The sequence below is a fragment of the Platichthys flesus genome, chromosome 7 (genome assembly GCF_949316205.1).
Source record: "Platichthys flesus chromosome 7, fPlaFle2.1, whole genome shotgun sequence".
Classification (NCBI taxonomy): Eukaryota; Metazoa; Chordata; class Actinopteri; order Pleuronectiformes; family Pleuronectidae; genus Platichthys; species Platichthys flesus.
In genome coordinates, this window is record NC_084951.1 from 8,321,295 (window position 1) to 8,335,009 (window position 13,715).

Consider the following 13,715-nt stretch of genomic DNA (forward strand, 5'->3'; position numbering starts at 1 on the left):
ATTTGCATAGCCCTTATTCAATGGCTCCATATTGTAAGGATGTGCCTGTATGGACGTGTCTTGACATGTATAATAACACATTTTGGGACATCATACAGAGGGGAGAGTATACTACAGTACTGATCATCAGCAGGTGTGATGGAAATCTCAAAATGGCAAAAAAAAGGGCTGGAACACCAAATTGGTCTTTGTGTATTTTAGGAGCTTTATACAGAAAGGATCAACACAGAGATTCAAAGGGATCTCATAGTGAAGATGCAGAACATTAAAATGCAAGGATCTTATGTAGGAGAACTAAGGCTGTTTGTCTGAGCCGGTTCAGACTGGTGCTTGTAGGCGAAGTTGGAGAGAGGAATCAAGACACAGAAAACTGATTAACATCTGTTTCCTTTGGAGTTAAAGCAGACATAAATTTGGTTCTTTGGGGAGTTAATAAGTATTAAAAAGGTCATAAAGGTTTCAGGTCATAAAAGTTCAGATCATAAACAGTTCAGGTCATAAAGTATTTAGACAAGTTATATATGTATTTAGAAAGGTCATGAAAGTATTTAGACAGGTCTGTAAAAGCATACTTTTCAACTACAAAATAGGTTTTAACCACATTTAGTTTTTTTTCCACTCCAGAGGTTACTGTTTTGTTTGGATGGACAAGAAGACAATAATAAAGATGATACTTTCGATAGCAGAAGCTAAGAGTGTCTGTCCTTCATATGAGTCAGTTCATGAAAGAGGATTAAATTAGATAATACCCTCTTAAAGTGAAAAACAACTTGAACAAGTCGAGATGTATTATACTTCATGCGTGAACTGAACGACTTTGAATGTTATATTGGAAAGAATGTATGGTGAACAATATTGCAAAGTGTCAAGGATAATACAGTTGCGAAATGAGAGGAGAAATTCATTTAATAAAATATAATGAATTAACCAAGCCAGTGTTAAGACCTGACAGGATAAAGCTGATTTAGCATTTAGATTTAACATTGAGATTTAACATTTAGATTTAGCATTTCAATTTTTATATTTAGGTTTAACATTTAACATTTAGATTTGACATTTAACATTTAGATTTAAAGCAAAGAAATATCTGAGTCCACATGCACACTTTGAGCCAATGCAGGGGCATCTAAGCGCAAGTGGGGGCTATTTGAGTATGAGTGAGGTGAAAGCTTATGTTCAGATTCCTACATCTGAACATGGAATCAATAAGTCCTGTTCTCAAACTGAAAGACCACACTCTTGAATTAATATAAGGAAAAACACAGGGATATAGTCTCAAACAAACAGGGCAGAATTATGATGTTTCTGAGATATCCAATCCAAGGAAGGCATGGATCAGAGGTCACAGTTAACTTGACCTTTGACTTCTACCGCCCATTTCCTAATCAGTTCTTCCTTCAGTCCAAGTAAATGTTTGTGACTGATGAAACTCCCTCAAGGTGTTCCTGACATATTGCGTTTACAATGACATGAGGTCACCCTGACCTGACCTTTGACCCCTGGAATCTAATCACTTCATCTTTAAAGTGAAAACTGTTCAGTATTTGAAGAAATTCCCTAAAGCAGATTTGAGATATCATGTTCAAGAGACCAAAGACATGTGTGTCTGGACTTACAACCCTTAACATAATGTTTCTGGCCATTGGCTGCCACTAGCTTGGAGGCATAAAAACTAATATAAGGCAGTGGAGAAAAGGGACTAACTGAAAAAGCACAATGTGTTTCCTATAAAGTACCCACCAGTGTATGATTGACGAAGTAAAAGGTTAAAGACGAGCCCACCTCAACTAGCTACAACATACACAACCACTTTATAAACCATTATATAATCCAATGACTGCATTTACTTTTGATACATTGGCTACGGTTTGTTACTCATACTTCTGTATTTTTTCTTAGGTAAAATATTGAACGTAGTACTGAATGGAATGGTTATATACTATGATATTGCTACTTTATTCAAGTAAATTATTTGAATTACAGTTTAAGCAATACAAAAAGAGGTGAAGCTAAATGCAGCAGAGGACACTGCTGACAACACAGCAGCCAGTTGTAACACCATGAATTACCATAATGAAAGCTGACTGGTTGAGAGGGAGAGCTCACAGTCCAATAGTGAATATTGGCCTTGGTGCCCTCGCACTGTGTTTTTTGCCATGTGTGCACTTTTTGTAGTGATGTTAACAATGGTCCGTTACGGTGCACGAGACCTCCAGTATACATGGATTTAAAATGTAACCTTTTGACCCCCAAAAATGGGAGCATTAAAAAAAAGTGACGAATTTGTTACAGGAACTGATGATGTCCACATGCTAGCCACCCAAAAAGACTTGTCAAACACAGATGAATCTTTTAAAATATCTATCCATTAACCTAAGAGGTCCAGCAGGTCAGTCTAACTATTGTTTTATTTTTTGTCTTCAAGCTCAAATGTCATAATATTAAGAAAACGTTAGATAATACATCATCCCTATAGACCTGGACACAGCTGAAATATAAACAAACAAAAGGTGCACATGCGTTAATACATCATTTGTCTTTGATTTACAATTCCAACACAACAGTTCTAGTCTTTAAAGAAACACAGCGTCTACATATTTCATGATCAAAAAGGATCAGGGAGATCAGGAATTTTACATTCCATTCCATTTCATTATAAATCCCACAGGTTTATGACATACAGTGTTCTTGTGCTTTTAACTGCATACTGTGTATGTGTGTGCTTCTATGGAAACATAAACACACATACACAGCCTACACAACAAATGAAAATGACAAAAAAATAAACAGCACTCTTTCAGCTTATATCATAACATTTTTTGGTCTTTATTAATTAATTAATTAATTAATCAACATTTAAAATGATTCCAAGAGAATTCCACAGTGTGATTGCAGATATGGTGTTTATGTTGCTTTAATGTTTATCAAAATTTAAGAAAAATGCAACTTACTAAAAGCAAAAAACCTTCACCACAGTATTTATATCTGAACTGTAAACCAATTTTCAACTCATTTAACTATGCAATTACTCTTTTGTGTCTGTGAAATCCAATAGATCTTGTGCCGTCCATCATGTTCATTCTGTTTCACAATATTTAATCATGTACAATCTGTTAAGCTCTAAATATTCTGCTCACTCTGTTCACGTTGTATACATTATTTGTATTATATTCATATTTTGGTATTTCCTCACATTTACATTGCATGTTTAGTCATTATTACTTCTACTAATGTCTATTGTTCTGACACTTTTGCTACTGCAACACAGCAAATAGCCCCATTGTGGAATAAATAAAAGATCATTTTATGTTACGTTATGTTATCTACCTAATGGTTATTTTATGTTTTGCACCTGACTACACTTCCATTCCACGCCACTAGATGTCACGAGTAAAAATCTCAAGGCCTTTTCAAATAAGAATTTTATTTTGAAGGTCCGCCCGGAAATCCTTGCTGTTGTTAGTTAGCTGTTAGGCGAAGTGTCTCATCCAAGAGAGACGTGTTATAAAGTCAATAATCTCTATAATAAAGACTCATTGGTAATGGCCGGGACGGCGTCAGTCGCTGGTGAAGTGTTCGTCGATGCTTTGCCATATTTTGACCAAGGTTACGATGCAGCAGGTGTCCGGGAAGCGGTGAGTAAACCGGTACTTGCTTTGAAACAGACCGGGAATCTGCTCTATGCTAACCGCAGCATGTTAGCTTAGCCAAGCATGCTATACCCACAGTTGGAAATGACACACTGAAATTTCACTTTTGAATGGGGCATTCTGGAAATAAAAACACATTTAAATAAGTACTATGTTTTATATATTGGATCTATTCCGCCTAGTAGTCTTTCACTCACGCTAACAGCTCACTGGCACCAGGAGTGTGTATATGTAGCTATATAGATAGATGATATATCTGGCTGTATATCTATATCATATACATGATAGCAGTTAGTTAGTCATGATCTTTTTATGAAATCAACGTGGTATTGATTCTTATTTTCATTTTTAATGTTTCATGTACAGTATATAAAGGATGCATTCAAACACCGAGCCATGAAGAGTTTTTATGTATCACTCAATTTCCACCTGAGCAAACATAGAAAAATCTCATAACAAACTAATAGTCTGCACATGTTTTATGATCCCAGATTGTTCAGACTCCAGACTCCAGGGCTCTGTGGGGTCGGATCATCTGTTACAGGACTCCTTGGTCTTCTCCCTGTAGATAGTTCTGTATGGGTATGAGAGACCAATCAGATCCCTCCGGCCATGACCGTATGGTGTGATAGACGAGAACGTACGTTTTGAAACTGCACTGTAAACTAGGGCTGAATGATACGGTCATAAATGATAAAGATAGAAATGTTCATATCAGTTCAAAGCAATAATTATCATGATAAATTCCGCCTTATTATTTATTTTAGGTTTAAATACCGATTTTTCGCTCCTGAGTGTAGGAGAGAAGGTTTTGGTTTAGAATTCTTTACGACCAGAGAATGACAAACACTTGATGAACAGTCAAACATTTCACACATCTGAGGTAGATCAATAATGTGTTAGAACTCCTCATTGTGCTTGCACGCTGCATAAGATATATCATTGTATTTTGAAAGTTCTGTTATATTCCTATAGATGAAAATGATATAGGGGTAATTATTGATATTTTGTTGTTGTCCAGCCCTTATGTAAGCATAGTGTCTTTGGCTTTTGTTAGACACCGGCACTCACACAGATCTTTTTCACAGCAGACATCCTTTATTACCTTTGCACATAAAGCATTTGTGTTGTTTATAACATTAATGATGGCTTTTGGATTTATAAGGAGGCACACTGCATTTAACAAAGTGGAAGAAATGAAACTCTAATCTCGTAATTATGACTTTTATATCCTAATCATGTGTCATGGTATTGCATCCTAATAGGCTAGCATTCTAATAAACAGAGCCTTGGCACCTCTACGAATGCAGAAACCAATAATTTTATGTTAACAATGGTAACTTGATTTTTTCTGCCATGACATGGCAACATTTTTGTCTAAGATAAAGTCCCATATTTGTGACACCTCAGGTAATTCTGTACTTTTCACCACATTGAATTCCATTCAGATATTTGTCAAATTAATGTCACTTTAGTTCCTACCAGACAGTCACCTCACAGAAAAGGACTTCAGAACTTTTATTAATGCTCAAGTGAACCTACTATAGACATTTTTTTTTTTTTTACTCCAAATAAGTAGTGTAGACTTAAATCATTGACACATTTTGATGTGCGAGCTGAAAAACCAACGGTTCCTTTACGATGTGTCAATAGGCTACGCTATTCTTCCAAAGTAGTGAGCTGGTGTTGCTGGTTGATGAAAGGATGATGTTCAAATTATGCTAATATGCAAATATGTATGAGTTGTTGCACACATTATATCAGTTCCTTGTCACATGGATATCATTTAAATGTACTTAAATGATCTCACTAGAGACCGGAATCCCTTCAACAGAGTTTACTATCAGCCAACATTATACGCCGTAAAAGCACAACATGGACTTCACAAAGAGCACCAGAATTGGGTACCAGGATAATTGACTGTATTTGAGATACCACGAAATGCCTATGACTCTCCCACAGCAATGCAGAGCACAATTTACACTGTCTGTGAAGATTTCTTCTGTCTTAGAAACAGAATGTGTCCAAGTCTTTCGGTCCATGATCAGACTTGTTAAGTTTGGATGCATCTGTTAGGCGGAGGTGATTGAGTTGCATCATTTGAAAAGGGTTTACTGACGCGGCACATTGACGCTCTGCGGTAAGCTGTTTCACTACCAATTGAAAACAGTGGGTGCATTTGTCAATTTAGTGTGACGCACATCATATTCCCTCTTTATTCCTCTGCTCCTCATTACTCCCTTCGCCTACAATAATGATAATAAAAATGATGTCCTTCATTCCTGACACCTTTTGCCTCCTCTATGTTGACAGATGAGACATGGTGCAAAAAGTCAAAGTACACATCAAATACATTCTTTTTTAGTTCATATCTGTCATTTTAGGTAGTTCTTATCACATGGATGTGACTGGGTTTAATTAGTTGTGATACAAATTGGGTGAAACGTCATGATTGACAGCGGAGAGAGACTGGCTTACGATTGGTTGATTGGGTTTATCTTTATATATGACTCTCAGGACTGCTTGACACATCACGTAATTGCCTCTTTTAGGCCTTTATGCTGTTTCAGAGAATTTGCCAGTTTGCCAAAATATAAGATTATGGAGAAATAATTGATTGGTTGTTAACCAATTAATTATCTGCCCTTCAGCTTAAAGGGATAGTTCACTGAAAAATGAAAATTCACTCATTATCTACTCACCACTATAACAATCGATGGCTAGGTGAAGTGTTTGAGTCCACAAAACACTTTTGGAGTTTCAGGGTTTCAGTGTTGCCGTCAAATCCAATACAATTAAAGTAACTGGGGACTCCTTCTTCAAACAGAAAAAAAACATAAACCGCACCTATCCTTTTTAAGTTTGAAATTCAGCTGTACCAGTCAATGTTGAGTGTTGGTACAAAGGGAAAAAGGAAGTTTTCTGGAAGCTCCAGTTCTTTTCCTGTACACAGTCTTGATTCTCCTTTGGCCTCTAGGCTGCAGCGTTGGTTGAGGAGGAGACCAGAAGATACCGACCTACCAAGAACTACCTGAGCTACCTGTCCACCCCTGACTTCACTACTTTTGAGGTGACAACTCCCCAGACCTCGCAAACGATCTCCATGGCTTTGGCCAGTGCTTCGACAGAAATAAACAGCCTTTCTTTTGTCTTGTCATCCTTCAGACAGAGATCATGAGGAATGAATTTGAGCGACTTGCGGCTCGACAGCCCATGGATCTCCTGAGCATGAAGAGGTAAACCTTACACACTGCAGGGGCCTGTTTTTGACAAACAAACAAATTATATGTGCACTACATTGAAATATGCTCCTTATTGAGTTGCTGTGATGTTTTTAATGACATTTTTTCCGGGTTTCTGTTGGCTTATAAAAAGTTTAATTTGAATAAAAAAAGTTGTATATCTGTTAAAATATTACGTTCATATAAAACTCTATCCGTTGCCCAGAAATGTTTTGGTTGCATGCATAGATCGAAATGTATTTGTGTGAAGTTCTTTCTCAAGGATACACATATACTAGCATGCTGTAATCAACTACAAAACTACAAAAAAATACCTATATGGGACTAAGTCTATGGATTTTTACCGTCTGACTGTAATTTGACATATTGTTTATTATTATTGGTTTGAGGGTTATTCTCTGCTTGGCTAGTTCACTTCATTTTGAGTGATGATGTAAAAAGTCTAAAATGTATGTTGTGGTAACTCAATTTAAGCTATGTTCAGGCCATTTGGTTTAGATATTTGGTAAGTTTATTTTGGGCTGCGTCAATAAACGTTGCTTCGCTTGGTTTACCCTCTGACTTTGACCAAACGACCACACAGATTTTTTATTTTTTTTGCTTTCCTCAGATCTGTGTCTAACTACAGTCGTGTCTCTTAGCTCTGCAGGTGGTTCCTTTGCCTTGGAATTGCAATGAGACCTTTATATATAGATTAATGATGAAAGATATTCAAGAGAAACAAGAAGGAACTGATCTAAAGTTTGTGTTTTGCTTAATAATGGGGTATTAAGCATAGGTTGATAAGGAGGGGAATGATTTTGAACAATGTAAGCATTAGTTTGCAACTCAAAAAGTGAAGGGGTCTAAAACCGTTCTGAATGCTCTGTAGCTTCAAACTAATTTGCATGGTTAGGTGATTCAAATAGTTTTAGTGGTAAATCATATGTGGATGTGATTTCCTGCCAGTGCTCATAGTAAAACCCAATATTTGAATACAACTTTAAATGACGCATTATATGAATTCAAAAATAAATGATAGATTTCGGCTTCAAGTTTAACTCCTCTGTATTGTAAAGCAAAGCACAGGTCTATTTTTCTAGCTCTTTCACTATTTCTTTGCTCTGTGGCTCCAGATGTTGATTATTTCATGACTTTTTGCTTCCCTGTGTAGATATGAGCTGCCAGCGCCCTCCGCAGGACAGAAGAACGACATCACAGCGTGGCAGGAGTGTGTCAACAACTCAATGGCTCAGCTTGAGCACCAGGCCGTCCGCATTGAGAACCTGGAGCTCATGTCACAATATGGAACCAACGCTTGGAAAGTCTACAATGAGTATGTAACAGCAGCTTTTTTTTATCACAGACTGTATCTCTTTGTAGAATTAGTCTAAATCTGATCATGTGTTATTTTATCTTTCCCCTGCAGTAACCTGGCATTCATGATTGAGATGGCACAAAAGGAACTTCAGAAATTCAGGTTAATGATGACGAGAACATGATTTGCATGTTACAAATAGAATAACCCCTTTATTCACATTTTGCAGGTTTAAAATTTGTTTTTTGCTCCACAGGAAGCAAATTCAGGATATAAACTGGCAGCGTAAGAATGATCAGTTGGCAGGAGGAGCCAAACTGCGAGAGCTCGAGTCCAAGTATGTTTTTCTAGAGCTCACGTTGTATCGCTCTATGTAGAGAATATGCAGGTTGGATTTCCCTCTGTAAGAACATCTGTGTCTTTTCCCTCAACAGCTGGGTGTCTCTGGTCAGCAAGAACTACGAGATCGAGCGGGCCATCATCCAGCTGGAGAACGAAGTCACTCAGCTCAGACAACAGCAGGGGGATGAGAATAAGGAGAACATCCGACAGGACTTCTAGACCGGCTGGAGCAGCCTGCACTTCCGTCAGTCGCACAGATTCACCTGGTTTTATGAGGCTCACCGGACTTAGAACCCAGAGGGCGGAACGTTACCTGTATGGAGGAGATCTAATGTGAAACCTCACCATCCAATAACTTCAACACTCAGAAGGATCTGCCCCGAACCTTAGTGACAACACACATTTTACAAGACCTCACACTTTGTATTCTACCTTTAAAGCCGTGATGAAATATGGTATAATGCAGCTTCTTTTTCCCAAGAACACACAGCTGTTTTAAGGGAGATTATATCTCACAACAATATACTCTGGTTTTGCTGCTACAGTACAGCCAGTAGCTTAGCCAGGCTAAGGTTCTTTTCTTTGTGTGTTACTGTTGCAGCATTTATGTGTGTAACAGTTCAGTAAAAGTTACATAGTCTATCTCTTTAAAATGTAATTTATACAAACATGCAGGTTTCAAATATTGTACATATTCTCTGAATCAAATCTCAGTGAGCCCCACCGTGACTTCAATTTGTGTATTTTTTTATGCTGTTTAATAAAGTGAACATTTCTTAATATGTCTTGGTCTTTTAATTAGGTTATTTCTCAAATAAGAAGTCATACTTCAACTATGCATGCTATAACCCACCTTTAGTGTATACATGTAAATCTGTTTATGCAGAATCAGGGGCTGGATTCAGGCTTTTTTTTATAATACATAATGCCACATAATGAGATTGAATCGTTGCACTGATTTCTTAGGGATTAGTTCATGGATCCTTGTGAAAGAGAGTCAGGCACATTTAGGGAACTGTTATGAGTTTGGGAAACTTGGTGGAGCTGTTTGGCCTTGGTGGAGGTATGTGTTCTCAGTGTGCCACTGTTTATGTAAAATCCTTATCAAGTCATGGATTACAATTGTTCAACATTTTTATGTTATTATATTAAAGCAGCTAAATCAACCAGCAAGCATGAAAGTGCAGTACATTCAAAATAACATCCCATTATCATTATGATAAATAGCCTCTTATTCATTGGACTGAGAGATATAACACTCGCTAAACTCACGTACTGGCAGTGACCTACTGCACGTTTCCCTTGTGTCTAAGGCTGAATGCCTGGTGACCTGTTAGGAAAAACCCTACTCATGAACTCCGCTATTAAATCATCAGCATCATGCACCAGTGCCCTAGCTAGCAGACCCACTACACTGGTGAGAGTCCCACTGGTGACTTTTTCTGTTAACTAATTACACTTCTACAGTCAGTTTGACCACAGCCAGTTGAATATTAGATTGTGTGTTCACTGATTATAAGAGTAGATGATCTGTGTAATATGTAACTCATCAACTACAGCCAGTCAGTGGTTGTTTTGTACAAAGAGGCAAAATAATATGAACTACTTCCAATTATACAGTCAGTTACACAACCTCAGGGCACGCTACAGCCTCAGCTGCTGTTTGATCACGAAGTGGAATCAACTCGTCTCTGCCAGAATAACAACACCTGACCTTCACTACACAACTGTTGGGGGGATATACTGGATCATACTAACCTCCAATGGACAGGGATTTTTTCTTTTCTCAATACTCAAGTATCAAACTCATATGATTTGCCATCATCATTATCCTTAAAAGGTCACCATGCTCACGTCCTTCTTAACATAGACTGACAACAGAATAACTTGTCACACAAGCAAACATGTAAATGACTAACATCATAAGTAACTTATAATGCACGTGTGTGGAGTTCATGTTTTTTTGCGTTGTGTTGATGATTATAGGTCAATTGCTGGAATTTCACCCTTGTGACATGGGAGGGGGGGGGGGTGTTGTGTTTTTGTTTGTTTGTCTTAGCAGGATTATGCAAAAACTGATTTCAATAACATTTTTTGGAAGAAAGAACCCATGAGACCTTGCTGTGGATCCTGGTCACGGGGTGGATCGGGAGTTTAATTTTCAATTTGTGGCCCGTTCAGGGGATGGATATTTATGAATTTATGAATTTGATGCAGATCCATATAAAAATCCAGATCTATTGAATTCAAAGGAGGTTTCATGAGAGTTGGGCCTTGTAAGAGATATAATAATAATTACTTAATTTGAATAGCACTCGCTTAAAAGGTTACAATGTGCTTCACAAAAATCCAGGGCAAAAAGATGAATGAACTATAATAAGAGGAATTCAATTCAATTCAATTTTAAGACGCAGATAGAGAAACCCAGCAGTTTCTACAATGAGCAGCACTTTGGCAACTTTGGAGAGAAAAAGCTCCCTCATTAACTGGAAGAAACTTCTAGCAGAACCAAACTTAGTGCTGGCGGCCATCTGCCTTGACCTGTTGGGGGAGCATAGAAAATGGGGAAGAGAGGAGAGGTGGGTGAAAAAAAGGGGGAAAAAGAGAGAGGGATAGGGGGAGGAGAGAGGTCAAGAACAGTTGTTTAATCATCACAATTGTCATAATGAAAATAATAATAATCCTCAGTTGTACTCTAATCAGGGGCCGTTTTTTCAAAAGTAGTCTGATCGGATTACGGCCATCGGATTGGATCAAATCTTGAAAATGGGTATTTCAAAAGAAAAAAAGGATTCAGAAATTGGATTGGATCTCGTAATCTAATCTTGTTGTTGATCCGGATCAAACCTTGAGTTTGGGTTTTTCAAGACTTTTTGGTCATCATTTTGATCCCAAAAATCAGGATTAAACTGATCCCAGCAGGAGGGTGGATTCATGGTGGTTATCGGTAATAAAACTAGGTAACTAAAATTGGTTAGTTAAACAATACAACATTTATGTCATGCATTTTACAGTATTTATATTTATTCAATAATTTCACTTGAATTGTTCAACAGGAAGTACATAAAGCAGGTAGGCTATGTAGGCTAGCAACCTTTCAGTACAGCAAATTATAAATTATAAATATTTCGGCCCCATAAAATAATCCCCCAAACAGCTGTCAATATTGAACTCAAATAATAAATTCTGTCTTTGTTCATTAAACATTAATCACACTGTCACAATCATCAGTCATGGACTCATCAAAAATAGTATCTAACAATTGCATCTCTTATTAGTCGTTCAGTCGGGCCCTCATTCTGACAGAATGCAGGAGGTTGGTCAGTGTCTCCAATGGGCTCGGGTGCATCAGGGACGTCATCACAGAGAGGGACTTTGCACCTGGTCGCGATGTTGTGTAGGACATTGTAAGCAAGAATTATGTCGCATGCTTTCTGTGGTTCCACTCTCAAGTAGTTGAGGCATGCAAAGCGCCTCTTCAGAACTCCATTTAAGCGCTCAATGGTGCATCTTGTTTTGCAATGAGCAGTGTTGAAGCGTGCCTGCTCAGGCGTGTTTGCAGCCAGAAAAGGGGTCATCAGCCATGGTAGAAGAGGGTTGGCACTGTCTCCTAATATGATACCATTTGGTCGGTTGGTTTGGAGCTCTCTATATAGAGCGCTCTCCCTCAGGATGCGCGCATCATGGACAGACCCAGGCCACTTCACAATGCAGTTTCTGATGAGGAGCTCAGCGTTGCCCACAAGTTGAACGTTGATGCTGTGTCTCCCCTTTCGGTTTACAAACTCCCACTCATTCTCATGAGGTGCTTGTATGTGCACATGAGTGCAGTCGATTGCTCCAATAGTATTGGGCATATTCCCCAAAAGAAAAAAATTCTGCTTGGCCTGGATGATCTGGTCATCCTTCGGAAATGAAACAAATTATTAATCAGGTTGGCCAATGCAGTTGACACACTTTTCAGAACATCACAAACAGTTGATGTTTTCACACCCATGTAGTCACCCACAACTTGGTAGAAAGTCCCACACGCATAGAAGCGAAGAGCAATGAGGACCTGTTCCTCCACAGACAGACCATGACTCCTTTGGGTTCTGCGTTGGAGGTTGGGCCTGAGAAGGTATATATATACTGAATATCAGCTCTTCCGAAGCGAAACCGAGCATACAGCACCTCATTGGTATATTTCTGCAGTGGATCTATACGCTCAACATACACCCTTTGACGGTATCTTCTCCTGTGGTGGCGATGGACAACACCTGCCATGTCCATGCCTCTCTGTGACCTTCTCTCCGAATCCTCTGAGAAAGGCTGGATATACATATGGCTGTGTAAATTGGTCTTCCCAAACACACCTGTTAGCTTAATTGCTTTGGCTTGTGTTCAATTAATGGAATCATACCCAAGGCCTATAAAATGATGCTTGCTACATCAAAGCGGTGGAACCATGGACTCAAAAAGCCCGAATTTCTCTGCTGCTGAAACCCACGCCCTACGTGAGGGTGTTAGGTGCCATTATAGGTCATTGGTAGGATCTTTTAGTTCTGCCAAGGGTGGTGAAGTGAGCAGTAAAATGAAGAAGGAAATTTGGGCTGAAATCACACAACATGTGAATGCCATGGGGTTTGGCCAGAAGAGGACAACAGAGCAACTAATATTTCGGTGGAAGAATCTTAAGGCCAGGGCAACAAAAGACCACGCTGAAGCCAAGAACAGCCAAACAGACAACAACCCATATAAGAGGGGTGAATACACAGACATAGTCCTTGATATTATTGGAGGTGAAAAGTCGGAAGCTCTGCATGGGATCCAAGATGTTGCAGAGGATGTTGAGCCTGTGATGACAGCAGAAAGTGAGCCTTCTTCAGAAACATTTATTCTTAATCTCAGCCCTGTAGTCAAGGGAGAAAGTCAATCACAGGTGTTCCCACAGGACCCCCAGAAAGAGACTAAAAGCACCCAAAGAAAGATGACGCCTATAAGGTACTTCTGCAAAAAGAGACTGAAAGGGCAGAAGTACAGATCCATCTAGCAGAGGAACAGCTTATTCTTGCCCGACTGCAGCAAACCAAGGCCAGACTTGAGATCCGCCTCCTAAAGGCCAAGCTTGGACAAGCTGGTCTCTTCACAGCAGACGAAGCAGATGATGATGATGAAGAAGAAGGAGAACTCATAAGAAGAACT

The 13,715-nt window shown here is 38.7% G+C and overlaps 1 protein-coding gene across 1 annotated transcript; it reads left to right on the forward strand.

The window, feature by feature from the left end:
* Nucleotides 1-3,448: 3,448 nt before the first annotated feature.
* Nucleotides 3,449-9,311, forward strand: bcas2 (BCAS2 pre-mRNA processing factor). The gene is made up of 7 exons (XM_062392654.1): nt 3,449-3,635; nt 6,628-6,720; nt 6,816-6,886; nt 8,046-8,207; nt 8,301-8,351; nt 8,446-8,526; nt 8,624-9,311. The coding sequence occupies exons 1-7, from the start codon at nt 3,543-3,545 to the stop codon at nt 8,748-8,750; spliced, it is 678 nt and encodes a 225-aa protein (XP_062248638.1). The 5' UTR covers nt 3,449-3,542; the 3' UTR covers nt 8,751-9,311.
* Nucleotides 9,312-13,715: the final 4,404 nt, after the last annotated feature.

Bases quoted from the DNA above. Each gene is read 5' to 3' on its own strand.
- bcas2 (XM_062392654.1), top strand. From the start codon at position 3,543: ATGGCCGGGACGGCGTCAGTCGCTGGTGAAGTGTTCGTCGATGCTTTG. The intron at 8,352-8,445 runs GTTAATGATGAC...TTTGCTCCACAG, and splicing joins AAGGAACTTCAGAAATTCAG to GAAGCAAATTCAGGATATAA. The intron at 8,527-8,623 runs GTATGTTTTTCT...TTCCCTCAACAG, and splicing joins CTGCGAGAGCTCGAGTCCAA to CTGGGTGTCTCTGGTCAGCA.